The sequence below is a fragment of the Amphibalanus amphitrite genome, unplaced genomic scaffold (genome assembly GCF_019059575.1).
Source record: "Amphibalanus amphitrite isolate SeventyFive unplaced genomic scaffold, NRLGWU_Aamphi_draft 000175F_arrow, whole genome shotgun sequence".
Taxonomy (NCBI): Eukaryota; Metazoa; Arthropoda; class Thecostraca; order Balanomorpha; family Balanidae; genus Amphibalanus; species Amphibalanus amphitrite.
This window is the reverse complement of record NW_024881670.1, coordinates 150,320-177,921: the sequence shown is the minus strand read 5'-3', so window position 1 is coordinate 177,921 and position 27,602 is coordinate 150,320. Positions and strand designations below refer to the sequence as shown.

Genomic DNA, 27,602 nt, shown 5'->3' with positions numbered 1-27,602 from the left:
ACTTTATTCACTGACCTCTTGATGACCTGCCCCTCAGTGGCTGACCCCGTGGTGACCTCTCCTTTAGTCCCTGGCCCCGTAATGACCTCTCCTCTGTCAGTGACCTCGTAATGTTCTCCCCCTCAGTTACTGACCCCGTGATGACCTCTCCTTCAGTCACTGACCTCTGCCTTCCTTTGCTACTTCCTCCTCGCCTATAGCCCTCAGCTGAAAAGCATGGCTCACGTTAACAGTGATATTGTATTACATAAAACGCAGACGCGGACCGCCGGCGCCCATCAGAGCGGACACTCAGCCCTCCGACAGGGTGTCCGGTTACACGGGATGGCCTCTCTCCTGGGACGCCGGGCCCCGCTCCACTCACATACGGTAGCGCCGGAAGACAGATCTCTCTCACTCGCGCCGGCGCCGGTCCGCCCGCCCACAGACCCCTCACTGCAAGGTTATCACAGACAACAAACAACGCCGGCCAAATAGCTGCTCTCCGGCCCCTGCCGCCTGGTCCGGTGAGGTCTGTTAGAGAGCGGCTGGTCGCGGCAGCGCGCGCAGACACCAACAACAAAATAGACATGAGAGCGACTCGGGCCAGCGCGACCGCGACCGCGCGACGCAGGCCGCGGCACTGGGCGCAGCACATCAATACCGAGATGGTACGCAGCGAGCGTGGCGCAAACGGCAGCGCTCAATGTGACTGATACCGACCCGGCGGCAGAGTTCAACATTTCAGCGGGGCGCGGCAGGTCGGCCGACCGTGCCCACCCAGCCTACAGCGGCGGGGGCAGTTCATTTGATGGCCGCGGAGCCGGACTCGAGGGTAGCTCGCAGCGGAACGGAGCCTTCCACCCAGAACCCGGGGCGGTCGAGCATCTGCTCCCACAGCGAGGCCTCGGCTCCCTCCGCGTCCATCCAGTGCGCCGGCTTGCCCTGGTGTTGACCTGTCGGAGAGAGAGACGAGAGACAGTCAGAGAGGCATCGTGGGCTCAGGGGACGGGAAGGGTAATGGTGCAAGCATAATGTCAACCTCGGGGGCGGTTGTCCGGACACACGTGACCTTACGATACGGAAACGGAAGGTTAATTGACCCTTTGCCCAGGAGACTACCGAAGGTTCATCGTACCGTTAAGTTCCAATGACCCTGGAAGGTCAACTACCGCCCACCTGAAACGTGACATTTAGAACTATTCGAAGCACCATATCCATCAAACCCAGTCCGAGGAAGCATATGAGCTCCCCGAGGACCTGACACTCGACAAAGTCTGCCGGGAAATAGCCTCCAGCACTCAGAACCGACGCCGGAGGTCTGACCCGAGGCGTCGGGGCACGCCCACGCTGTCAGCTATTCCGACTACCGGCAACGTAATTAACTACCGCTCATATGGCGGCGTTGGCGGGCCGTGCCTCGCATTGCTCATCGGCTGACACGGGCGGCCCGGGCCGGCAGACTCGATCAATCGGGCCGGTACGCAGCTCGGGGGGGGGGGGGCAGGTAGCGTGGGTGTCCGACGGAGCCGAGCGACGGTGTGTGGCGCGACACGCGACAGGGGAGAAGCGTAAAGGAGGAGTAAATGTCAGACTGTCCACTGAGACCGAGAGGACAGAGATGGTGCTATCAGTGACGGTCGTCTAGACTTGGTAGAGGAAGGAAAAGAAGATGGACGGATGGCGGAAGATGGAGGACGGGGCGGAGGATGGGGGACGACGGGAAAAAGGACGGAACAAGGAGGACAAGGACAGAGGAAGGAGGGAGGGAGGAACAGAGGAATGGACGGAGGACGGGACGGAAGAAGGAACAGAGGAAGGAGGTCGAAAAACGGGACAAAGGAAAGAACATCGGAAGACGGGAAGGATGATGGGACAGAGACGGGACTGAGTACAGATGGTGGGAGAGAGGATGGGGACGAACCATGAAGGATGGGATAGAGAAAGATTGAACAGATGACGGGGGACGAAGAACGGGACGGAGAGCGTGTCACGAATGAATCGGACAGCACACGCACTAAAGACGGGCAGGGGCGGACGGGGCGCGTCGGCTCATCCCGAGGAACACGGCAGTGCTCTTAGCGCTGCCACGGCTCGTCCTGAGCTCAGTCAGTGCTAATGAGTCTACAAGGCAGGTGTGTTGTTCGTCGGCCTCTCCCAGCGGAGGGAGGATAAACAGCACCGCCGAGAGCGACAGAGATCGGCCAGCTCTCGCACTTACTGGAGGCATGTAGAGTGTAGAGTCAATTGATGTTTGTGTGCGGCTACGAGTGTGACAGTATGAAGAGAAAATACAGATATTGTTTTCTGGCATTATGTGTGTGTGTGGTAGAAGCAAATGTATTTATAATGTATGTTTATAATTTATAATATAAAATGTACCTTATAAAAGCAAATGTATTTCCCAAGCATTCCACAGTTTGTCCTCAGATGCAATGCAGCGTACCTAAGTTCAGAAACTATCACATTCAACGACCCTGCGACAGCGAAGCCCCAAGCAGTACCGTGCTTTCTCAGCCGGAAAACAACTCGAAACTGCTTGTGGCTGGCGGCGAATGAACAGGACCAAAAGTTTATCCAGCATCGGTGGAATACAAATCAGTTGAACCCATCAGGATCGAGACCCATTAATATTCGCAAACAGCAACAGAGGAAAAGTTCGGTAGACTGTCAAATGGCTGAATATTGACAGGCAGTGCGGACAGGACCGGGTGCGCTGAGCATTGGTCCTATACCTTCCGGCTACGTGTCCATAAGGTCATTTCCCAATACATATTGGAGCTTTGGGAGGGAAGCCAGGGCTGGTCAATAGGTTCTAATGCGATTGCCGGTATCAGGAAGCCGTAGTAGGAGTCATGCGAGGACAGCTGCGCTGATTAGATTACCGGACGTATGATCTGATTGCGTTACCTCCGACATAGGAGCGTGCCTCTTCAAGGTTTAACCTAATGACATTGCTGACATTGACCGTATGACGTGACATTGGGGCCAGATAGTTTGTCGGAAGTTCTTGCTAATGATTAGATAAATGAACAAAAAAAAGATTGTTTGGCCTACCATCCTCCGAGCCTTCTGGCATCTCTCCTCCTGTGACGAACTTTTACCCACCTGAGCCATTGTTGAAGCGGGCGCCGCCCAGAAGCTCGCTGGATGTCAGGCTGTGGTCCCACACGGTCAGTTCGAGAGCACGCTCCTTCAGCTCTGCCAGCGTGACGTCCGAGAAGAGAAGCGTGCCCGTCCACCGCGGGCTGGTGGTGCGACGAACGACGGATGTCTTCTGCTTGCTACCCTTCCGGTCCGGTAGGAGGTAGCTGGGGGTGAAAGAAAGACAACAGGGTCAGACGATAGCTACATGATAATCGGTCTCGTGAGGAAGAAGAATTTGTGCATTGTAACCAGCTTGATTTTTATACGACGGCCAAATTTCGTGTTCTCGATGAATTTGCCTAAATGTTGTGGCACAACTACGAGTATATCGATAGGATGCTGATTGTACGGTTATCAGTAAGCATACAGTTATCTTCCTACCATCAGCTTACAAGAAGTGGAAGTGGTCTAACATAGTTAAGAGCTAGAGTCACGTTTACCCGTAGTGAATACTCCAAGCGACACCCCTGTTCCCGCACCGGCTCATAGATGGCGGTAGTAGTGAGCGCCTGAATGCATACTGCACCGCCATACCTCGTTTTACGGCCGCGGCGACTGTGGTCGATTTGAGGACAGCTATGTGGCCAGAGATTGCCATTTCAGATAACTGCCATGATATCGATCCATCCACGAGGAAACCCCCCTGTTTTATGTCACTCTTCGCGTTCATGCATACGCTAAGCACGGCAATTGATGTTCCGCAACGCTTTCAGTGGCATGCTGTTCGGACATTATTCCGCAGCTTTTCGATATGACAGGACGCACAATAACCCTCCCGAGTCGATAAGGCGGTGGTATCATTTGTCACAACACAAGCGGCTGGTTGCCATCCATCAGGGCCGTATACGGTGCGTGCCTGGACTCGGTGTCGTCGGCCGGCCAGTTAACATTTCAGCCGGAGCTTGGGGCGAGCTCGTGGCATTCATCACGGGACAGTTACATGGCATTTCCACTCGGTACTGTCCGGGCCGGCCTGCACACGTGATGATTAAACCATCGCGGTGACCCACGGAAGGTCACGGGTCACAGCGTGGGCGTAATGCACTGCTCTGGGCAAACATTACATACGGCTATTGTTTCAGCCAGTGGCAGTTATATTGCAAGTGCAATACCAATAACCTATACGCAGGGATGAGTTCCGGGTATTTTCTGTCGGTTTCGATGCCATTTTCGATGGTCAAGGTCCAAGGATGCGGCGTATGGTAGACAAACGAGCAAGTATTTGGAAAACCTTGATACGGTCTTATTCAAGTGTTCGGAAAACCTTTAGACGGTCTTAATCACGTGAAGCGATATAAGTGGTTTTGTTGTTTCAAATATTACCTAACCTTTAGCTTATATCGTTAGTTCATGTATGCAACAAATGGTTCTTAATTGCTAGCCTTAACGAAGGATGTGTATTTATTTCATTTTCAATTTCATAGTTTTAAAAGTCAATGAGTGACCTTTAGCATGGTGTCGTCGATTATGCTGCTAACAAATAATGATGGCCAGAATACCTGTCCTTCAGCTGTTCGTTTCACCACCAGTTTCACGCTCCACTCACCACTTGCAGAAGGGGTCTGCCGAGCCGTTGGATCGCACTGCCACCAGGTGTTTGGCCTCCTTGACCATGACGTGGAGGGCTCCTCGCGAGCGTCGCGACCTCCGACTGCCGTCCCCCTCCTCCGGCGGGGCGTACTTCAGGGCGACGATGACGTCACCGCGACCGGAGCCGCCCTCCTCGTGAAGGTCACTCTGTGGACAGGGAGAGGGTACACTTCGTCAGAGGTTGGCTGTGGAAGTTACTCTACACATGGGGGAGGGGAATGAGACATTTTTAGCAGCTGTCTGTTGTGGATGTAAGGCGTTATACTCTGCAAGCAAGTGTATCTTTGTCATTGGGTAGATGCTGAGCAAATGAAGCTAATAGACACCCGTGCCTACCTTGAGCACCTGAAAGGGTTTACCTAAAATGATAAGCTTCATTAAGATGGCATTCAGAAGGAAACAATGCAATGAGGCTGCAGAATGACTTATTAGAAAGTACAGGAACTGCAAACAAATAGAACCCGATACCAAATTTGACATGTCAAATTGACTTCAGGAAGTCAATTGTGCAGAGGATAAAATTAATAAAAAACCTACCCCCTCTCATCCTTGAGCTGCTTCCATTTCTTGTCACGGACAACTGACCCTAATTCAGGTGGCTGTGGTGGATGGCTACCATATCTCCGAATAGCAGGATTGATCCAATTTGTCCGTCCGAACAGGCGTCTCGTTTGACGTCACACGGGTCGGATGACGTCAGGGTGTCTCTGGAGGCTCCATATACCGTCTCTCACACTGGCTATTCGTTCTTCTCCTTCAGGCATCTAAAACGAGCGTGTCCGAAAGTAGCCTCATCGCGAGCGGGGCGGTCAGAAGCCAGCTCTTATACCAGCGTCCATCGCACCGCATAGCACGTACATTCTTCACAATGTCTGCCGTTTTGTGTCGCTAGCCAACAAATAACCCACATCAGAACGCAAGTTATCTATCCCTCCCCTTCTTCCACAGTAGTCCGTAGCCCACCTGCCGCCTTTTATTCAATATTGGAGCTGCTGGGCCTGGCCGAGCAAGACCCGTTTTACTTAACCCAAGGGATCAGTTCAGGCTTTTATGACACCTCGGAGAACAGGGATCAACCTGGCTGGTCAGGGACCAAGCAGTGTACTTGACCTGACGGGCACTTTGGGCGCATGGACACAGTGTGTGGTCTCAGATGTACCAACATTGCTAATATTCACAGTGTCAACACACTTAGATATATGAACAGCAATGGAGCGGGTAGCAATTTTTGCAGAGCTCGTCACGCATCACTTACACAAAGCGGGGTAAGGAGTGTGGATTACCTACAAGTTTTCCAGTCAGCGTGCATATCTAGTGATCTGCAACTGCAAACATTTCTCTGCAAACATTTCCAGCAGGGACTTCCTGGTGCTAGTGTCTTGGAGGGACCATTAGGTAAGAGCCCTAGGCATCAAACGTTGTCGTTGTTACCAGTTTCCTAGCATGTCGTGTGACAAAATCGAACAAAGGTCGAATAAAAGACAACGGTCATGCATTACCTTGTCAGTCATGGTGTGCTGAGCGTGACCTTTTCAATGAAGATCATTAGATCAGTTTCCAAAATAACGTTCAAATGGGCTGAATGACGTTGACTGTTCGGGAAGGTCAGCTCAGGGTTGAAAGTCACCGAAAACTTCCCATTAATATCTTACGGAGATCACAGCAGCTATCTTCGAAAGAATCAACGAAAATGCCAGCAACAAAGACTAGAGCATGCATATGCCAAGCTCATGCAAACTTCTGAAATTCATTTGAACTTTGGACATTTGCTAACTTTACCGCAATAATCATATTTTAAGCGAGATTCATTGGATTTGCGATCCGAGCAGCTAAGAGTAGTGGCACACGATATAGCATTAGTAGACATCCATTGTACATGGCATTTACAAAGGTCGTGATGAGCTTTGCATTGTCTGTTTGAATGTTCGAAAGGATGAATAACTTAGCTTTATTACCTCACAATGGGCAATCCATTTATGAAATATTTCTCAAGAACTATTGCGTAGAATGGGCTAATCGATGCACCGATGCATTTTGATGCTTTGCGCCTGAAATGCTTAGCATACGGGGATAGTTTCATCTGCAGTGTAACAAGGCAATTATTTATGAATAGATTATAAAGATCGTAAAACTTACAGACGCTTTCAAACATGAGCTACCCAACAAGGCCAGTTTTCCTACATTCCCGACAATTGCGAGTCATGTTACTTACCGACTACTCATCTCCCTCAATGCACATCAGCATGAAACCGAACGTCGTTATTCCGGCCTATGCACCCACCGCAGTTTCAGTCCGACTAACGACCTGACAACTGCACCACCGCCATGAGTGTACCAAGACAGATCGTGACCGGTAAATCAGAGCACGCCGAGCGCTTCTGCCTGCGGTTTCAGAGGTGCCACCTCCGTCCCACGGGGCACCCACGCGTCAGCGTAACAAGCTGCCTTCAGACTGCAGACCGCACTAACTGCCAATTAGAGACACTGAACGGTCCAAGACCGGATGTCTCCACTATCCAATGAAAGGCTCAGATGGCGTCGAATGGACGCTTCGCTAAATTGCGGTCATAGGTTGAACGAATGGCGGTGAATGAATTCAGCCGGAATGTGTCTCAATAGGAGCAGGGTTAAATTTGACAGGATCCTAAAATCGTCTGAATGTGACCGAGTGACCGGAAATGAGCGACATAGCCGACTAGGTCGCGGCTTCTGGATGATTCTCACGAGAGTCTGAACGTGTAACCGGTACCTCATTATAATAGCTCAACCGTGTTAACATTTTCCCGCGAGAACTCAGCCGTGAAACCACTATCCCTCAACAGATTAACCAGATCAACCGTGTAACTATCGGCTCTTTTCAGTCATGAGAGCGTGACCCCTTCAATGTTCAGCTTTGTAACCCTAATTCCACAAGAGTTGGGTAGTGTAACATTGATCCCGTCAGGGCACAGCCATGTAGTCGTGACCCCATGTCACTCACCTGTTCCTGCAGTGGGCGACTGGGCTAAACTCCGTCCGTACCCGTGTCTGTGACCCGTGACGGTCCAGAGGTCGTGCCCGTGACCCGTGTCACTCATCCGTTCCTACAGTGGGTGACATGAGGCCGTGGCAGGGTGACTATGACCTGTAACCGTGACCCGTGCCCCATGTTACTGACCCTTTCCTGCAGAAGGTGCCATAAAGAGCGTTTCATCGTACGCGTGTCTGTGACCCGTGTCACTAAGAAGACCGTGACCCGTGTCACTCACCTTCTCCTGCAGAGGGTACAAGAAGGCCATAGAAGGCTGACTCTATGACCTGTGACCGTGACCCGTGACCCGTGTCACTCACCCGCTCCTGCAGTGGGTGCCAGAAGGCCATAGCAGGGTGACTCTATGACCTGTGACCATGACCCGTGACCCGTGTCACTCACCCGCTCCTGCAAAGGGTGCCAGGAGGCCCTGGCCGTGCCGCTGTGACCCATGTCACTCACCCGCTCCTGCAGAGGGTGCCAGGAGGCCGCTGCAGTGCTGTCATCCAGGGTGATGGACGCCAGCGGCAGCAGCACCTCGCCGAGGAAGTCGTTGCGGCCGAACATGTCGCTGTGCCATACAGTCACCCACAGAGTGCGGCCACCGAGCTCTGAGAGAGCGGCGGGGAACTGCAGGGGAAGAGGTAACGTGTGAGAGACAGAGAACTGCGGAGCATAGGGAGCAGAGACGTGTGAGGGTTATAAACACGCAGCGCAGGGGTAAGTGATGGGCAGGGAACACACAGGGAGATAGAACACAAGTTATTTTTTGCTATTTTTATTTTACAGGGAGAGAAGCGTGTGAGGAGTACGGAAATAGTTACACACACGGGATAGGGACAGCGTGTGCCGCAGATGACATATGTACATGATGGCCGGCCTCTGAGGGAGAGAAACTTAGACGACTAAACTGAAGTGGTGGGTAAGACAACACATGAGACTAGGGATGTGAGGGATACAGCAGACACGAAGAGGGGCGAGAACAGAAAAAAGCTCGATCACATATCGTACATGATGGCAAATCAACGACTCTAAACTAATGAAAACTACGACAAAGCCACGATTAAATCACGACGTGATTAAACACTTAACCTTCGCCCTGGTGGGGGGGGGCCATTTTGGCCCCCCCCTGTGGTTTTTCAGCGATAACTCAGAAACCACTTGAGTTAGCGCCCTGAAACTTTGTATAGCTGTTTATTCAACATTTTTACATCATGTCCTTTTTTTAGGGGTTCGGGTCAGGTCAGGTCAGGTCACAAGGTCACCAAAACTGACACCACCTCTAAAAAAGTTCAAAGCTCTCTCAAAGGCACAGCTTTTATCCGATCGATGTAAAATTTACAGTACTTGAAGATGTCACCCAGCTCTACAAAATGGCTATCTCGGATTTTTTATAAATGTGACCTAAGGTCAGGTCAGGTCATCGCTGCTCCCCATTATAAGTCAATGGGAGAATCGAAAAGTAGTTGTTTTTCAGCTAAATCGGGCGTGATTGTTCCTATATTTCGTTATTGAAGTGTCTTGGGTCAGCAAATCACAGCCCATGTGAAACCATTTGCTTGTGACCTCGCTGAGGTCACGCTAGGTCATCTCCCTGGTCACCAGAGGTCACCAGCGGTTTTTCTGCACTTACTTGTTATTGAATAGAGATAGAGACTCCGTTCGACGTTTATCGTGTTTGTCTCGTCAATGCGGATCGAATGATATGCAGCATGACCTATTTCGGTAAGGTCATGACCTTGACCTGAGGTCAAATTTTCAAAATGACCTTTCGAGGTCAAACTATATATCATTCGACGCGTCTCGACGAGCCAAGCACGATGGTGCATGAATCGTTTCTCTATTTTCTCGTGAATGCATGCTATAGTTAAAAACATTTTCAACGAAATTTGCCAAGTTGACCTTGCATGACCTCTGTAGGCCAAACCGTTGAGCTGAGGTCAAATCTGACGAACCTTGGCGAAAGAGCTTGAAAAGAGCTATCGATTGCTTTTTTCCGCGGCTCTCTAGCTCTTCTAGTTTCCGAGCTACAGCGGAATATGTCCGGCAACACCGAAAACACTGAAATTTGACCTATGATGACCTCTAGCGACCTCAATATTGACCTTAGCGAAAAAATGACCGAAATACTTTCGAACGTACTTGTTATGGGCTTTCGTTTGCTTTTTTCCGCGTCTTCCTAGCCCTCTTCGTTTTCGAGTTAGACGGGGGGGTCATTTTGGCCCCCCCCCCACCAGGGCGAAGGTGGCTCAGACCCACACCAGGGCGCGGGTTAAAGTGACCATCCCACCTTAACATTAGTTTTGAGTTGAGATAGCCAAATTGGTGGCCATGGCCTGAAAATACCGGTTTGGGCACTCACAACATCGAAAAATGCTTTAATTCGGAGATATGGAATTTCAAACTTGCAGTTTTCGGATTCTAAGGGGCTAATGCATTGGAATGCCCCCTTAGAATTTGTGACGTCAGCGCAGTTCTAACGATTTTAAATCTTTTACTAAAACGTTTGGTAGCACGCGGTGGCATATGCCGCTTGGCGCGCAACAAGTGCCGCACTTTCAAATAAAGTTGCTAGGAACAGCGGAGATCCCAAAATGTAAACAAAAGTAAAAGTCTTATATCTTGAAAACCCGTGAATATCTTTCGATGAAATTTGATAGATATTCGTTTTCGCTCTTTCTGAACCGAGCGACATCACTTTCATGCCAATTCATTAACTTTTTTGAAGGTGGGAGGGTCCCTTTAACAGCTCATTTCTGAACTATCGCAATAAGTCGACCAGAGTAAGGACTTTTCGTTTAACCGTCCAGCCAAGTCAAAGTGACAGTCTTTCTTGCGACGCTGCACGTCCGACTAACAAGAGGAGAGGCTAATCTAGCCGAAATTTCACTTTTCATTTTTAAAGTTAACTTTAATTTCCATTTTCATTTTTACATAGCAATGTCATCTGCAGGCTTATTACAACTGCGCTTTCTCGTCTTTGCATTGGTCTCCTCTAGCAGTTTCATTTCACGTTGAAATGTGCCACATTCCGGTAAAATTGTTGGCATTCCCGGCACCCTCAATTCCATCCGTTGGCAATGCCGACAATGCTGTCAGCGGCCATTCCAATATTACGTAGTAGGGTAGGGCGACAACAACGCTTGTTGACAACAAGGCAAGGTCTGACCTAGACAAAGAAAAAAAAAACAGATTTGGTGATTGAAATAGCAAGTCACTATGACCGCAATAGGACGTTTCAATCCATCTGCAAGCTGTATTTCTGCCGCTTCGAACCTTGGTAGGACGAAGGACGAAGCGCCATATAGGTAGGAAAGCTCAGTATTTCGAAGCGGCGTGTTCGGCATTTCATCGAGCTGCAACAAACCACTTTTTACTGCACGCTCTTGTGCATTTATCTTTACTTTCGCATACCGTAAAGTGGGGCTATTTGAGACAGTGGGCCAGTGGGGCTATTTGAGACAGCATTTAAAATCGCTATAAAATAAAGATCGTTTGATTTTTGTGTGATATTTTTGCTCAGTGAGGTGTGGAATCGAGCAGTAAATCGTCTGAGCAAAAAATTAAGCATAAATTTTAAGTGGCTTTTATTTCAAAGCAATTTTAAATACTGTCTCAAATAGCCCCACTGTCTCAAATAGCCCCACCTTACGGTACCAATCTGCTATGAATTGTGTGCATATTCTAGCACATCGCTGAACTTCGCTACATCGATTTGTACCGCACCGTAACTCAAAGCTTGTTTGCACCTTGTTACGGAAAGTAACTGGTCACACGGGTGCCGGATTTAACCATCTATACCAATACCAGAAAAGGCGTCAATTTATGTCGCTGTATCTCACTATTACGCTAAGCACAGCGCCGAATCAGGCTCTGACAGGTCCACCGTTTCGGCGCCCACGCTAATGTGGGCCAGGCCGCCTCAGATCCTTCACCAGGGGAAATAACGCTGTCTGGTCCGTAGGCTACTCCATTACGTCCTACGAGCCCCCCCCCCCCTTCCCCACCCACGCCCTCGGCTCTCGCCAGCTTAGGTGGCTGGTGGGAGACTTACGAGAGTACGAGGCTGAATAAAGTGCTCTCGGAAATAATGCCGAAACACCTGCAGATCCAGTCACTAAGAGCATAAATAGACGAGCCTGACCACAGTGCCTGGTGATTGCTTTGGCGTAAAAGCTGTAAATAGATTTCGAACAACAGTGGGTATAAGACGCTTTGCATGTTCGCTAATTCCGTTCTTTGGTCTGCCAGTAAGAAGCCGCGTCAATTTCGCAATTACAGTGCCTTCTCACCGTAAATAGTTAATGTAATGAAGAATACAGATACATTTTTTCGAGAGTTCTCACCTTGAGGATTTCTTCGAACATGGGATTCAGCGTATGCTTCTTTGTTTTTGTCTTTCGTTTACCGCTCTTGGATCTATCTGGGAGCAGATAGACCTTCACGTACCTGGAACAAAGGCCAAAACAAATGTCAATCTGGAAACAAATGATGCGATGGGCAATGCATGTTGGTATACATTTATTCACCACACAGCTATAAGTTCGATTAAATAAGCTTTATACGAGCCCGAACACTATTAAAGCCCTATAAACAAACTAAAGAACCCAACGTCTACCAAACACAATTAGGATCCACTAACCACAGAGACGTGAGAGCACTCCACCAACCTAACCCAGCCAACATATGACCTTTAGAGCCCGCTGAAGACCGCATACCACGCCGTCGCCCCATCAGTCGGCCGGGGACCCCAGGCCAATAGCATCACGTGGGAAGTGTCGCCACCACCGCCGCCACCGCGGCCGCCGCGGCCACCGCGAACCAAGTGGGTATGACGACTAATCAATAGGGACCGTGGCCGAAGCATTCTGTCACCAGCGCTGCATATCAGTGGGGAATGGTGGATGAGCGGGGGAGGGGGGGGGGAGAGGGAGGGAAGGCGCGACGTGGCGGGGGAGGGGGGGGGGAGCCGAGCGGGTGGCGACATACCAAAACTGACGGCTCGGAATCGGGTTGGTAATTGGCGCGCCGTTGAGGTCATGGCTAGCCACAGAGCACGGTGGGTTGATAGTGGGTATTTCTATCACGTCCCCAAAAAGGTTGTCTGTTCGTATACCTTTACTAATCGTTCGCATTCTATCAAGTAGGAGTATCGATACTGCCCCGCAGCAAACGCTGTGGGGCGGTATCGAACGCGTCCAAAGCAAGCAACAATAACAGCTAGTTTATTTTATTTTTTTATTTATTTACCAGAATCACCAACAGGGACAAGCCCCACTGACAGGCGAAGTCAACATAAAAACAGTTTAACAGTATAAGACACATTGTAAACATCATCCTGTCGCATCACAGCCCGCAGTTCCCAACTATTTTATAAAATGAAAATTAAGATAAATGTGTGCTAAAATACATGATGCATAAAAAGAATCATCAAAAGATGCATATAAAAGTGCAAATGAAGCACGAGGGGGTAATAATGAACATCAGCAGAATGATGAGAAATTAAGAATACACATAAAAAATAAACACAATAAAAGTAAAGTAAAACAAAACAAAACAAAACAAAACAAAACAAAACAAAACAAAACAAAACAAAACAAAAGTGAGATCGGTGAGCAAAAAACTACACGGTTAAAACGTATGCGGTGACACGAGTTTTAAAAGCACGTAAACTGTCATTAAATATGTCCGCCTCTGGATTGGTGGACAAAAAAGCGTTGATTGCCTTCGGGATCCTGCAATACATGCCCGACTGCACTGCCATCACACGAGCGCGGGGCACAGCAAAAAGAGTTATAGTGACAACTTAGGTTCCGAATGAACGATGCACCAACAGGCTATTAAATTGCGGAATCGGTCCAATAAGCGCCTTGATAGCTGAGCAAACAGCGAGCTCTGAATTGAAATCAGTGGTATCAATCTGCCTGAGACCAATTTGGAAGGAGGCACTGTGGACACGACCACCAATTAATTTGAAACGGCTACAGAAATGCCGCAGAACTGTGTTAGAACGGTAGCCGAGCTAACCTCGGACAGTCAGCAAGACGCCAGACTAGCTAGCCCCACACACTCAGCGAACTATCCTCAGATGATCAAAGAGCTAGCCTAAGAATGTCGATGACGATGAGCTATCCTCATGCGACCGAAGGCTTAACCTCAAACGGTAAACGAGCTAATTCCTTTGCCACACAACTAATCATACTAACGTCACGTTCGTCCGAGGAAACCGACAACCCAACGGCCGCCCCGGCAACATTCCATCAACAACAACATGGTCGATAGAAGAAAAAAGCAGCAAGGAAAACAGACCAGCTTTGGTCTGCTATTCCTTTTATAAACAAATAACAGTGGCAAGGATTTCCCTGAATGACACCAGAAACAATCCAATTTACCTCTATGTGAGCCACTGAGTGTTATGTTCTACATTTCCGAGTATAATTGACTCACTCGTGGCGACTGGGCGGCGCAGAGCTCCGCCGGGCAACAGCTGAGAATAGGCACGGCCGCTATCTTTTGCCGGAGTTCGCGGAGATCGCATCTGGTGACGGTGCCACGCCTCCAAAATACATCCTAGCCAATGCATAGCAACGAGCTCCCTAGTTCAGCAAGGCTAAGGCGACGTCGCCACCACACGCATTGCATCATACCCGTCACATTGTACGCCATAAGGCAGACAAAGGACGCCTACCGGGCACTCCCACACAAGTACATACACTACCTACTCCCTCCAACTCCCTCCGACCAGCCGACCAGCCGTCGCCGGCCGTCTGATCCAGCCCGGGCGCTGTTCGGGATCGTTTCTTGATTATCAGCATGCTGCTGCTTTACCAAATATGGAAGCTCCTTACTGGCGTTTCTAGGCCTCTCATTGCGCAACCGCACACAACATGTGTCGTTCACCAATGATATGACGAAAAACACCGCAAGCTGGCAGCATGCTGATAAATACGATAGCCGAACAGCGCCCCGTTCGACCGGTCAGCAGGGTACGTACGGGTCGGACTTGTTGCGCCGGGCGTCAGCGGCGGCCAGGTTGCGGCACTGGTGCACAGTAAGCTCGAGTGCCGTGTCCGAGGGCAGGTAGCGAACCGAGAGCTGGATGTCACCTCGAACGGCCACCGTGCCGTACCGCACCTCACCGGCCGAGCAGACGGAGAGCAGTGAGCCGCTGCGCGACTGAAACAGAGAGAGGGAGAGACGGTCAGAGAGTGACGAGACTGACACAAAGACAACAGTGAGACAAGCTGCTGCGAGACTGAAACAGAAAGAGAGGGAGAGAGAAGGTCAAAGCGAGAGCAGTGAGCCACTGCGGGACTGAAACAAAGAGAGGGGGAGGGACGGTCAGAGAGGGAACAAACTACGAACTGTGGCCAGAGAACGACAGGCAAACGACTCGAGAGAGAGAGAGAGAGAGAGAGAGAGAGAGAGAGAGAGAGAGAGAGAGAGAAGAGAGAGAGAGAGAGAGAGGGGGAAGAGAGAGAGAGAGAGAGAGAGAGAGAGAGAGAGAGAGAGAGAGAGAGAGAGAGAGAGAGAGAGAGAGAGACAGAGAGAGAGAGGGACTGACACATTTCAGCAAAATTAGGCAGTGTGCTTCATCGTCGATAAGTGCGGTCAACGATCATGTCCATCTTACTCGCAAGTTTTGTGGTTTAATACGACCTGACAATCTGCGAAGCAGGCAGTTACCACCTGTCCGCCAAGAAAAACCAGTTTCTGGGTAAATTGAGCGATGGAGTTGGTATCTTGTCCTAACTTCATTAATGCCCAGCACGAAAGCTGCTCATCAAGGGTGGCAGATTTGAATGCTCTGTTGACACAACCTGTCCGAGTTAAGACCAACTTCTAACTGGTTGTAAGTACTGCAAACAACGCAAACTTTTTGCCTGCTGCTGTCACCACAGTGTGTTGGCTGAAACTTTAATGCAAAGGATGAAGAAGCCTTGTCGTCTTCTACCAGTACCTCGTTGCATTCATCATCTCCCGTTGTATACACAACACAGCACACCGCGCTCTCCCAAACACGGCGTATTGGATATCTCCTGAGAAAGCTGTCCCCAGCGTGGGAGTCTCCGACGACAACCCGTCTGTCACCACGCCATCGATCAACGCCGAGCCGGACAGAGTCGCAGCAGAGGCCTCCGCCGCTGTCACCTCTGGTCAATAAACAATCAGTAGAAGCGGAGCGCCTGTGGCCATCAGCCGAGCGTCGCCACCCGCTGACACAATCTCGCCGCGAGAGGAACGCCACGCGCCATAATTGAATCATTCCTCACTGCGGCGCTGGGCTGCTCGACGCTGTCTCACTCGGCGCCGAGTTCGGTCACGTCGCGTGCGCTCGTGCAGTGTGAGCCGAGCCGAGACCGTCTCAACACTGACCTGCACGACCTGAGCCTTCCGGCCGGGAGGCGGCGCCGTTTCGGTTACCCCAGTCCGGTCGACAAAAACAGGGGAGGGGAGCACGGCGGAGCCCCGACTCCCGCCCGCACCTGGTCAGGTGAGCTACAGAAGCGAGGGAGAGCGGGGAGGGTGAGGGAGAGGAGGGGAGGCAGACGGAAGCAGCCGCCTGCCGCCCCAACTCTGAGGAAAACAAGGCAGAACCGACACTGGCACCCAACGCCGGAAATATTTAAGATGGAGAGCGGAAGAAGATTACGTGTCTGACGGAAGATAAAGGAAAACATTGCGTTAAAGCTGACGCGTTCGTGCTTAGCAACCGCTGTTTTAATAGATGGTGAACTAAGCGGTTAAGCATACATATTTGAAAGACATGTTGTTTAGGTGGCGAATGAGTGCACCAATATACCAGCTAAACCTAGAGTCAACACTGATGCTTATATATGTAGAGAAGATTGTAATGGAACTGAATGTTTGAAACATCAGTTCGACCTGAATTTTATGTTACTAAATGGTTAATCTATTTCTGCTACTGTTCAGTATAAATAAACTAGGAAAAGTAGCTTAGTCAAGATCAAACGGACAGTCTAGAAATTCGCCTAAAGAATCATCCTCTTGTGATTTATGATTATGTGAAATTTTAATACAACTCACTCCAACGAACTTCTGGGATAACAAGGCTCGCATAATAAGTTCCATATCAGCCTCCAATTCGGCTGAGCTCCATAAACTAACCGTAAAATCTCTTGCAATTGTTAGAACGTCTTACTCATCAAGAAACAATGAAAATGTTCATCGTAATCTGCTAACTATTCTCGCAGTGTTTAATAATACAATTGCTACAAAGATTATCTTCAAAGTCTAGACTCGGTCTGAATCTTCCCTAGACACTCCCTGAGCCAATATTCGCCATGTAACGCCCACGTTCCCACCCGCTCGCCGCCGGGTCGGGCTGGGACGGGCCGACATTGGGTGTAATCACTCCAGTCCACACCTGGCCCTGTCCACCCACACACAGTCCGAATTGGCAGACCAATCGTTGCCACCAGGGCTTCTCCGCCCACAGAGCAACAAACGAGCCATCGCCCGAGCCGTTGGGAGTTCCCAAATGTGACCGTCCGCGGCCGCGAGCCACTCAGGTAACTAAACGGACACGCTTAGACGGCCGAAAGGGGAAGAGGAGCCGTAATTATGTCACAGTTACGGAGTACGGAGTGTGATATGCGCTTACAGTTACACAGAGATAGCTCTAATCCACTGCAGTAACCATGGCATCTCGGTGTAATGATGTGCGAACACTGCCGTGACTGTCTGGTGGAGTCGAGTCATGCGGTACAGTCTATCTTCAGGCGTCTACCTCTGCTGCCATCTAGTGAGCGACGACCGAATCAACACCCGAAAGACACATGGGGACACCACAGGACGATGCGATTTCAGGCCAGCTCCATATAACGAATTCCAGAATGTTCTATATATTTCTCAGGCGTCCCCTCACTGTGTCCGCATTTCTCGCTCAAACTTCACATATGCCAGGTCTGACAAAGCGTGTGTCCTAAAGGAAAATTCGAACACACCAAGCTCCACAAGCCGGAAGTGGCGAAAGTCACGTCATTCGGAAAAAAAATGTGGACCAGAGATAAAACCAGGGCGTATTCATTCGTTCGTATCACTGGAAACGACATATGGCACCAGAGCTCTGATCTGTAGAGATCAAGAGTGCTGCTGAGCACCATCAGAGGTGTGTCGTGTCTTCCATGTTTTAGCATGTCTTGGTACGGTGCGAATTTATTGCTTTTTTATTATGACGACTTCATCCGTCATTGGGTGAGTGCCTGTGGATGATTTAACAATGAAACTAAACTAAACTAACTTAAAAACATGACGATATAACTTTTTACATCCGCGTCCAGCAGTAATAAGCGGTACTCAAGGTGAGAAATGAAAAAGCTGTGACGCGCTACCAGCACAAATGCCACACCGACAGCAGTTTAAGGGCATTAGGCTGCGTTGAATATAATCTTAGGAAGTCTTCAGCCTCCAAAATAAGGTTATTTCAGGCACATAATAGACTGAAGGCAATTACTGGATTAAAGTAATTTGCAAAATGGCTGCCTGCAGTACGGAATTATGCAGTCGAATGATAAGTCTTATCAACGGCCAATGACAATGACCTTAAGACGGCAACTAATGGTATCTACTGAACAGCTAAAATATAGAAATCAATCCAATACTACAAATGAATAAGTCAGACGATTCTTGGTTCACATTCGTTAAGATGCCTATCACACCGTTCACTAACATGCTCTATGAGGCTACGACAACAGTATCGTTAAGTATCGGTTACCATGGGCCTCAAGAACGCCTTTTGTGAAAATGGCGATAAAATTAGCCCCCAATTTCCTTCGAGTCCAATGTAATTTATCAGCTGAGTGAGTGGTCTCCGGCGGCCCCAATTCACCGGTCAGTAATGACCATGTCACACTGGACAATGGACAGAAGCTCGACTAATCATGGCGCTACGCATGGCCTCGACTTGTGTGTGACTCGAGCGGCAAAGAAGGCGGGTGGATTAAGCAGTTTTCCACCGCGAGGTCACGGTAGCACTACCCAACCAGCATACCCCTTGTCGCCTAAAGCTCAAAAGCGCAAAAGCGGGGGCCAACCAGAAGCCCCAGCAACCGCTGCGGGCCGCTGCTAGCTAGCTCCGTGCCACCGTTTGTTTCGTAACAGCACGATCGGCCACGGCTTATCCCGGATCCCGTTAGCCCACTGCGGCCAGATTTACCCAACCGGCTGTCGCGGAATGTTTCCTCCTAACACGGTGACTGTGCAGGGTCGTGATAAAGTCACATGTGCCCAGCCGTGACCGTGAGTGGCGCTGGGAATGAGACGACAAACGCAGCCGGCGGCGGCGGCGGTGGTGGAGGCCTGTCTCGTGACTTAGTTCTCACGGGAGGCCAGTCAGGCGCAGCTGACGCCGTCGGTCTGACAGTGACCCATTTATGAGGACACAAAACGGACCGGCCACCACTGGATGTCCGACCGTGAGGTGGGACGTGAAACAGAGCTACCGAGCAAGCGAAGGGAAGCGTGACTCGAGAAAGCATGCAACTGACAACGTGACAAACGAAAATGTTAAAGAGAAGGTGCAATCTAAAATGACGATGGATGCATGTCTTATACAGAGTGATGACATTGATATTTGATACGAAACCCCGCCGTTTGCAGCGTCACATCTATGTTTAAGTGCAAATACTATGACAGTATGGTGACAATGGAATGCCTCGAAACCATTATTTCACGGTATCTTACCAACCAATCAAATCAGCAACTTGTTCTGCAGCTTCACCTTTTGAGAACATCTGCGCACTACATTCAGCATTCATTCTTTTATCATTACAGCTGCAACAGAGTGCCTCGCATTACGTCACCCGTTCAGATCCTATGACGTCATAGAGTGCTGTATCTACATACATCGTCAGAAGCACCGGTGGCTGATTTAGGAAGGTCGGAGTGCGCGAGGTCTGCCGCCGCTGCTACCGCCGGCGGGCCGGGGTGCGGCCGTCTCAGAAATCTGGGCCAAGAGTGGGAGCTGCGCAATCGCTACAACCAACTCTCTGATCTGATCCCGGCAAACACGAACAAAAGCGCACCTTTCCTCGTCCATTGTCACGGAAAGCGTGATAGAAGGTGACGGTTGGGAAAAATAGAGATCCAGCCAATGTGATCAACATAATTTAATGCAGAAGTGTTCCCGTATAACACTGCCAGATATCGAGCGGTATTTGCATATGCTTACAGAAAAGCAGATACACTGACATGTAAAACCAAAGCACTAGGTATGATGTTCTATTTCGCGTATTCAACTGACTAACACGAAGTGGAGCATTGTCATTCCGTTTTAAGCCTGATTTTCTCATGTTCAGGTTGTACAAAATATTTTATCATCTCAACACTGCTGGGAACAATGTTTAGAACTCAGGTCAACAAACTCCCGGGTGGAATAAGAAGTTTTATTCGAAATCCTCGGAAGGAACATAAAACGCAATTGGATGCAACACACAAACAACAAAATGCATACAACAGCTAACTTGGCTTACTGTCATTGAATAACGTGGACGCTGTAGGCACGCTCAGACTTTCCAAAGTTGAATTAAAAGACACCGTGGGGAATCGCATTTCTGCAGATTGAAGAAAGCATCTCGTGCATCTAGTAACCAGGTCCATCTTCATTCCGGCTTTATATGTGAGCGCCATCTGCCGCCCATTTGGACTAAGTGAATAAAGGCCATTGCCGGCGAATCGTTACCGCCGAATGGACAGAGGATTGCCGACCCGTGCCTATTTCGCCGAAGATGGTCATCAGACGGTAATTTATAAAGATAGCGCGAGGACGGCGCGACAGCCCGGTCCGGCCAGGGCTGTGACCAGCACTGTGCGAGGAGCCTACCTCCGCGACGCCGCGGTGCGACGCTCAGCGCACTGCCCCGCAGTCACGAACAACCGCCGGAGCCTTGGCTGCCGACGGTGGGCTCAAATGACCATAATAGTGGCGATAATCAGGTGTAGGTTTCGGCAACTGCGGTTATATGGGGCCGATGTCGCTCGTAAACAGGGTGCTTGGTAACGGTGGCGCAATCAATGTGAAGAAACACAGGGACGGGATCATAGGCATGAGAACGTAAGTATCAGGTATGCGTGGGAGGGTGCCTCAGCAAAGTGTGTATGCTATCAGGATTCCAAATACGGAAAGGATTCACTTCGGGGAAAATAAATCCCAACTTCCTATAAAGATAGCCATAGCAGTAACCTGTTACTGAAGTATGCACGAAGTCCTGGAGACTGCAATTCCAGTCCCCTTTGGAGGACACCAGAACCTCATCATTTCATGCCGAGTTCCCACAGCTCAGTAGGTATCTTATGAATTCCAACACTGCATTTTTCACTTTCCAGCGACCGCTAATCGGTCCGTTCCCATCCTCAGGGCACCGAAACCCGGTTGACAGCCTCTCGGAACCATCATCGCACCTGTCCCAAATGGAGCGAACTCGCAGAGACACCCACCCACGCGGTTAGCGCATCCCCGACACCGCGAGCATCGCCTCAGGGCAAAGGTCAGCTGACCCGGTGACCCAGACGAACTTCAGACGCCGCGGGGACTGTTGAGGCGTGCAAAGCCCCGCTAAAACGCCGCCTACCGCGCTAGAGACGGCGGCTTAATCAATGAATACTGAACGCTCCCAGTCTACCACGGCGAATGTGTCAGTGGGTTCGTTTGGTTCCTATCGCTGCCCAGCCACCTAACCGGCGAGATGGTGCGCGCTGCGGGTCTTCACACAGAGCGAGAACGTGCCTGGTGCGCTCACTCTCGAGATCGACGGCGAGAGAAGCAAATCCCCCCGCTTTTGTGAGCGCTCTACCGCTACTCGGTCGGCGCGTGAGAGGACATTGAGCGGCTCGCCGGTCGGCTCGATTCGTCCGATTGGTGAGGGCTCCGCGGAAGCGTAGCGGAACCTGAAGGGTATTGTGTGAAGGACTGCCGCGAACAGAATACCGATACGTGCCACAGACATCCTAATGCACTGACTGTGTGACAGGCTAACATGCAGCTTTTATACGGCTCCGACGCCTGTGTCTGTGGGGTAAACACAGCAGATCTGTTCCTAACAGGTCATCACTTTTTAGTGCAAGTCCGCTTATCTAACATCTTAGCATCTTCTTAATGTCCGAGTGTTCATCTAGCTCACCCATGCTGTCTCTAGCGCAGTGCCCCAAGAGTGGATGGAGCACTACCTAACTGTTGACGGAGCGACCTAGCCGGACCTTCGTGGTTTCCTGACGCTATGTCATTTTCCGAGCATCGATCGAACCCCGGCGGGGAGTTCTCTCATAGGTCCCCTATCACAGAGCCAATGATCAGAGCTCGGAGGTCATACAGCTAATAACTTCGGCAGGAGATGGAGGTCAACTAACAGTCATCTGGGGCTGGAACAATTGGGTCCTCATTGGGGAAACCCAGAGGCTGTGCCTGTTCCCTGAAGCACGAAGGAATTACAGTCAAGGTCAGACAAACTCCGGCTATATGCCAGAGATACACGACCTATGTGCAGCCAGTGGGAAAGCACGAATATATTCGTATGATAGACATTTCAACCGTTGAAGTCTTGGAATGTCTTGGAATATTATGATCAAAACAGTTAAGGCTTAAAATTGATAAATAAAAGATTCGTGCGATTTACATCTTATATGTAATGAAATGAACAGGTTTATATTTTGGTGGAAACAACATGCCCAATGATTATTGATGCGGTCATTGGTCAGTTTTGTTGGTCCTACTTTCAAACAGCACGTGAAATGTGATGACTTTGTTAGCCATCAAGACCGACCACGGCCAATTATCGCCCGACCGCGGCCAACTATCGCCCGATCGCGGCTAACTATCGCCCAATCTGCCCAAAATCTACCGATCAGACCATTCCTATCTTCCAATCAGATCACTCTCATATCCAAATCGCCCCGGGTGCCGCCGACCGATCGCGCCTGACCCAGTGAAAGTGAAACACCACTGCTATTCCACTCTCTCTTCCCGCCCTTGCAGCCAGGTCGTGGGAGAGAGCATCAGCAGGGGGCTGAGGTCGCTGATCACTCCTGTGCCCCACCCCCTGGCGTCAGGTCACCCAGGTCACCAGGTTACCGAGGTCACAGCAGAGCGTGACACTGTGTCATCAGGGTCAGCGCAAACCAACGTCTGTTCGCTGATGAGTTTTGCTTACACCGAGTGTCAACTCTCAAAGAGATGAGCCTCAGCTCCACAGAAAAGTTAAGTTTTATAATTTGTCTGCGAGAAGTGGATGAACGGAAAGGCTGAAGTTCATCCAAACGAGGCAAACTAGTTAGGGAGATTAATTATTCTCCTGAAATATTCAATGGTAATCCCACTAAGTAGTCACTGTCACTCCAGCATCCGCGGCCGTAAAATTCGAACGAGTCTGTGAACAACATTTCCAGGTAGATAGCCACTTAAATATTCAACTAAAGCTACTGACAAGAGCAATGTTTTCTCATCTAGTCCACGAATGCTCCAGGCCTAATTCGGTCCTTGAAATCGCCTTAGTGTCTGAACATCTCAGGCAAAGGCACCGAGGCGACTACACAGGCGAGTTGCCAGGTCGTCCAGCCATCGAGGTCGTCGGACCGTCGAGCTGTCTAGTCACTGAGCTATCGCCCTGTCGAGCCGTCGAGAGTTGGAACCCCGGCCCGCTCTTATCAGAGAACCAGCCGTCACAATGTCGAGTTGCTAAATGTCGGAACAGACGGCATGTTTGGTCCCTGAGCTGGTTGACTTCATGGCACCATCCAACCCGAACACTCGTGGTTGGTTTGTCTGTATTGTAATATCATCATACGGCGGACATGGCGTGACAAATTTAGCCCTCACTGAATACAGATTTATTAAATGATTGACCCGATCGTCATCCCTGGCTAGATGGCGCTCAGTCAGCCAAAAAGCTGGCAATCGCCTTTCTGACAGTAAATTCCGGGAACTCATGCATCAGAAGTGATCTTCTGTATACCAGGATGCATTTAGGACCAATCAAGGACTCTCGCTCAACCGATGCACGTGCCGGTCGCTTCATGGTAAAAATGCAACGGTTCGTGTTCGATCTGCGAAATTCAGCCGAGCTCAGAAACGGCAATAGCCAGTGGACTGCTATCCAACGAATGCCAATGTGAAAGCATGAATTCATGATCTCCTTGGGGGTTCGTATGTTATTTATGGCGACATGTCGGCGCCTGAGGCCGACGGCAGAGCGGTGAGCTAGGCAGACACGACTGCCGATCGCACAGAGCATCAGTGAAGACCAGATGAACACTTTCCCGCACCGATCCGATGGGCGGGCCTCACGCAACGGCCCAATGTATAGTTACGAGAGACATGTTGTGCGCAATAGTTTACGGCGGTGGAAGTCATTCTACTTGTACTTTTGGCTCGTATTACAAGGAAGCGGTCACCTACACGATAATTACTCTTTCATGAAAGTCATTACACGTATGCGTTGCAGTGTTCGTTCTTTTCCGGGTGGCAACAGAATTGGTAGCGCAACAGAATTGGCAGCAGAACTCTTTCGAAATAGCTCCTGAATATGCACTGCCAGAGCACGTTCCATTGGGACCAGAATAGAGAGCTCATTATCGAAATTTAATTATCAGGACCCTCCAGTTTCTTCCGGGTCGGCAACTGAGATGACGGTCAAACGCCTTTGTGCCTTTGTGAATCGGCACTGCTGCAAACTAGACCCGGGTGAAGGTAAGTGCGTCGTAAGAAAATGTCTCAGAAAGGAAAGAAAGAATATCATTAGCAAGAAAACAAGAAAAAATCATAAAAATAGCATTGAGCAATATGTAGGATTCCTTGAACATGAAATTCAGCAATACAAATGTTACATCAGCTCATATCTACCAGAGACTTGCTGGAGAGGACCCATATTGCTGTGCTATAGCAAAAAAAAACAACAAAAAAAAAACGACGCACCACAGGCGAGCCAAACTTGGGTACCTGTTGTGAATTAATCGAAGTTATGATAAAGTTTAAAAAACCCGCTATAATTTTTTAGATATCGCCCATCGATGCAACCCCATGATACTTAACCTCGTGACCTGTGAGTGACGACAAGCATGTATGCATATGAAAAGCGTTTAATTACGATTTCCAACGGAAGCATGCACGACGCTGGCCTGAAGCCCGTCGCTACCACGATCGATTCGTAGTGTCCACATTTAGTTGCGGAATGAGTGCTGTACGCGGCGACAAGGACAGCCTGGTAAGTCGGACTAATAAAATGACTCACAGGAATAAACTCTCGCCTTGGCGCTCATGTAGCTCTGTAGCTCACGGGTTTGGTGTGTCGTGTAGGACCTGGGCGGAGTTACAGCACACCAACCCCACCCTTCCCCAGTCCGACACTCACCCCCAGGGTCGGCGTTCCCTGCTGGCTGCTGGTGGTCGTCCTGTCGACCTCGTCATCGGGCTCCGAGGCTCCGGGGAGGCTGACCACCGATCGGCGCTGCTGCTGTACGGACGGCGACCGGCTGACCAGGGGCGACTGACCCGGCTGGGGCGAGCCCGGCATCCGGTCATCTGTGGATGGCAGGACGACGGCGGTCACATACGGGAATCGGCAGAGATACGCAGAGCGGGAAAATCATAGCCGTCAGCAGTTGACGGACAACTAAAAAGTAAGTGCCAGAAACAGATCCCTAACAGATACGAGACACCAACAGATATCGCAAAACGGGGTAGAAACGGAGCATAAAGCTCAAGACAGATGACCTTACAGAGCACCTTACAGAGCACAGCTCAAAACCATATTTGGACAGACTTCTCTTAGATCTAATATCCTTTGCATCGGTCACAGGTCACAGGTCAACGGGATCACACAATGCACCCTCTCCAGCCCACTGCACACATACACCCACCACCAGTCACTCTGCGCATGTGTACCGCCGACATATCGAATAACCCCACCATCCTCGGGACCCGCCCTCAGTCCTTCGACTGCGATCTTCATTCCTCCTACCCACCAGTATCGAGTGGGTCGCAAGGAGGTCTCGGCAGGGCGGTCGGCTCTCGAGGCCGCCCATTAGGCTACACAGCAAACAGACTCGACCGCACCCGAGCATAATGGCTCACCGAAAGCCGTCGGCCGCCCCGTGTTCAAAGGGATGTCTCTTTGAGGCGTAATGGAGTCAGCACTCTGTTTGATGGGCTTAGCACTGTGAAGTGCATTGATGTATATTACCGTCAGTAGAATGCGTGAGGCTGCATGTAAAGGGTTATTCCAAAGATGATGTTGCGAGCATTATCAGCCTAGTTGTATCAACAAGGAAAACGACGTGCGGAAAACACAATAACTAGGGTTAACGTGATATTATATTTGGCGTGTCATATGCATAAATCTTTGTCTTCAAGCAATTTTCTCTTTCTCTGCAACAGCCAACTTGTGGCGCTTTCTTGCCTCACTCGTGACCACTACACCACTATGATAGCGTGGCCTGCCTTACATATTAACTCACCGACCATGACCTGTCCTGTATAAGTCGCATCGGTCGATGTCAGCCTCATGCCACCGTGCGCTAATTACCTGCACAATCATAATCCGCCCGGGCCGCGGCGGCGACGGCAACGTCTGCCTCTGATCCTGAACGACTTCCGGAGACCTACGACCTCCACAGCGCTGCCCGACGGCTGGTTTACTGCTCGGTCACGCAACGGACAGTCCGCCGTCACCCCCCCCCCTGCGTAGGAGCGGGGGGGTACTCTATCGACCCCAGTCCCGAGCGAGGCTGGATCCTTCCGTCAACACCAGACCTAAAAGACGGGTCGCTAGAACTAGGACGTAATGGTCAGAAATTGGTTGGCGAATGGTCTTCCAATAGTGGGTTTCAGACCACATGCGTATGCCGGGTATTTTATTTGATTAATATCATATTGGTTATGCTGTGCTACCTTGCGATTCTCTCCACATCAAAATCAGTCATTTCATCGGCTGAAAGGCGTCCCTTTTTAAATGCTTTTTAAAGGCGTCCCTTTTAAAATGCTTCATCACACGGCACACCACGCATAAACCTCGCCAGGCGGGAGCTTTGCGTCCCAGGGCACAATTTCAGACATTTACTGCCGACACCATCTATGAACAAAACTAGAAGTTGATCCATCAATCACGCCCAGGCTCGGCAGCGCGGCGCTCCAATAGGAGTTACAACCCTATAAACTTCAACAGGTCGGAGTTTCTAGCTCTGCCCGTCCTCCGTGGAGCCGACGGTATCAATGCTGTAGCGGTATCTTCAGGAGGATAGAACTTCCTTTCTCAGGGCGCTCGTCATCTCCACTCATTATTTATATGCTGTTAGCTATGATTTAAATTGTACCTAATAGTGGTCGGATTGCCACCGGATCGATCAATCTATGTAGAGCACGGACCTCAATCATCTTTGATCGCTGTTTTGGCTCGGACATAAGAGCTATCTCACCCATGAATAGAGATTGAACCACGACCCATGAAATTCAACAATGATGAAACGGTATAAAAGTGCATGAATGAAAAAAAAAAATGGATAGATAGAGAACATAGCAAAAGATTGTCGTTTTGAGACTATTTAATTAAGCGTATCTGGCCGGCGTTCGCTGAGCAGTGAGCCATCGTGGCAATATTCAATGAGACACTCAAATTTCGCAAAGATTAACCTCATTATCCAAAAATCCTTGTTTTCCTGTCGGAAAAGTACATACTTTCACATTCTGCTCAGCAATGATTGTCATCTCACAATCAAATTAGGGAACAGTTCAGGCCAATTTCCAAAAGAGCAGCATGCTCGAAAATAACATGTTTTCAGTCGCCTCTCATCTCTCTGTGAAGCTCACTGGGGAGTGAAAGACACCTTTGACAACCATTTGAAGAAACCGGTCACAGCGGTGCCTACA

General features: G+C 49.9%; 1 protein-coding gene across 1 annotated transcript in view; it reads right to left on the bottom strand.

Moving 5' to 3' along the window:
* Positions 1-221: 221 nt before the first annotated feature.
* The window catches only part of LOC122383871, a 74,008-nt gene continuing 46,627 nt past the window's right edge, over positions 222-27,602 (bottom strand). Inside the window, exons 7-13 of the mRNA XM_043370680.1 lie at positions 25,090-25,259; positions 14,721-14,902; positions 12,073-12,175; positions 8,189-8,356; positions 4,673-4,863; positions 3,088-3,290; positions 222-935 (exon numbers count right to left, since the gene is read on the bottom strand). Of these exons, the coding sequence (XP_043226615.1) occupies positions 784-935; positions 3,088-3,290; positions 4,673-4,863; positions 8,189-8,356; positions 12,073-12,175; positions 14,721-14,902; positions 25,090-25,259 (1,169 nt within the window). The 3' untranslated portion in view covers positions 222-783. The remainder of the gene's footprint in view (positions 936-3,087; positions 3,291-4,672; positions 4,864-8,188; positions 8,357-12,072; positions 12,176-14,720; positions 14,903-25,089; positions 25,260-27,602) is intronic.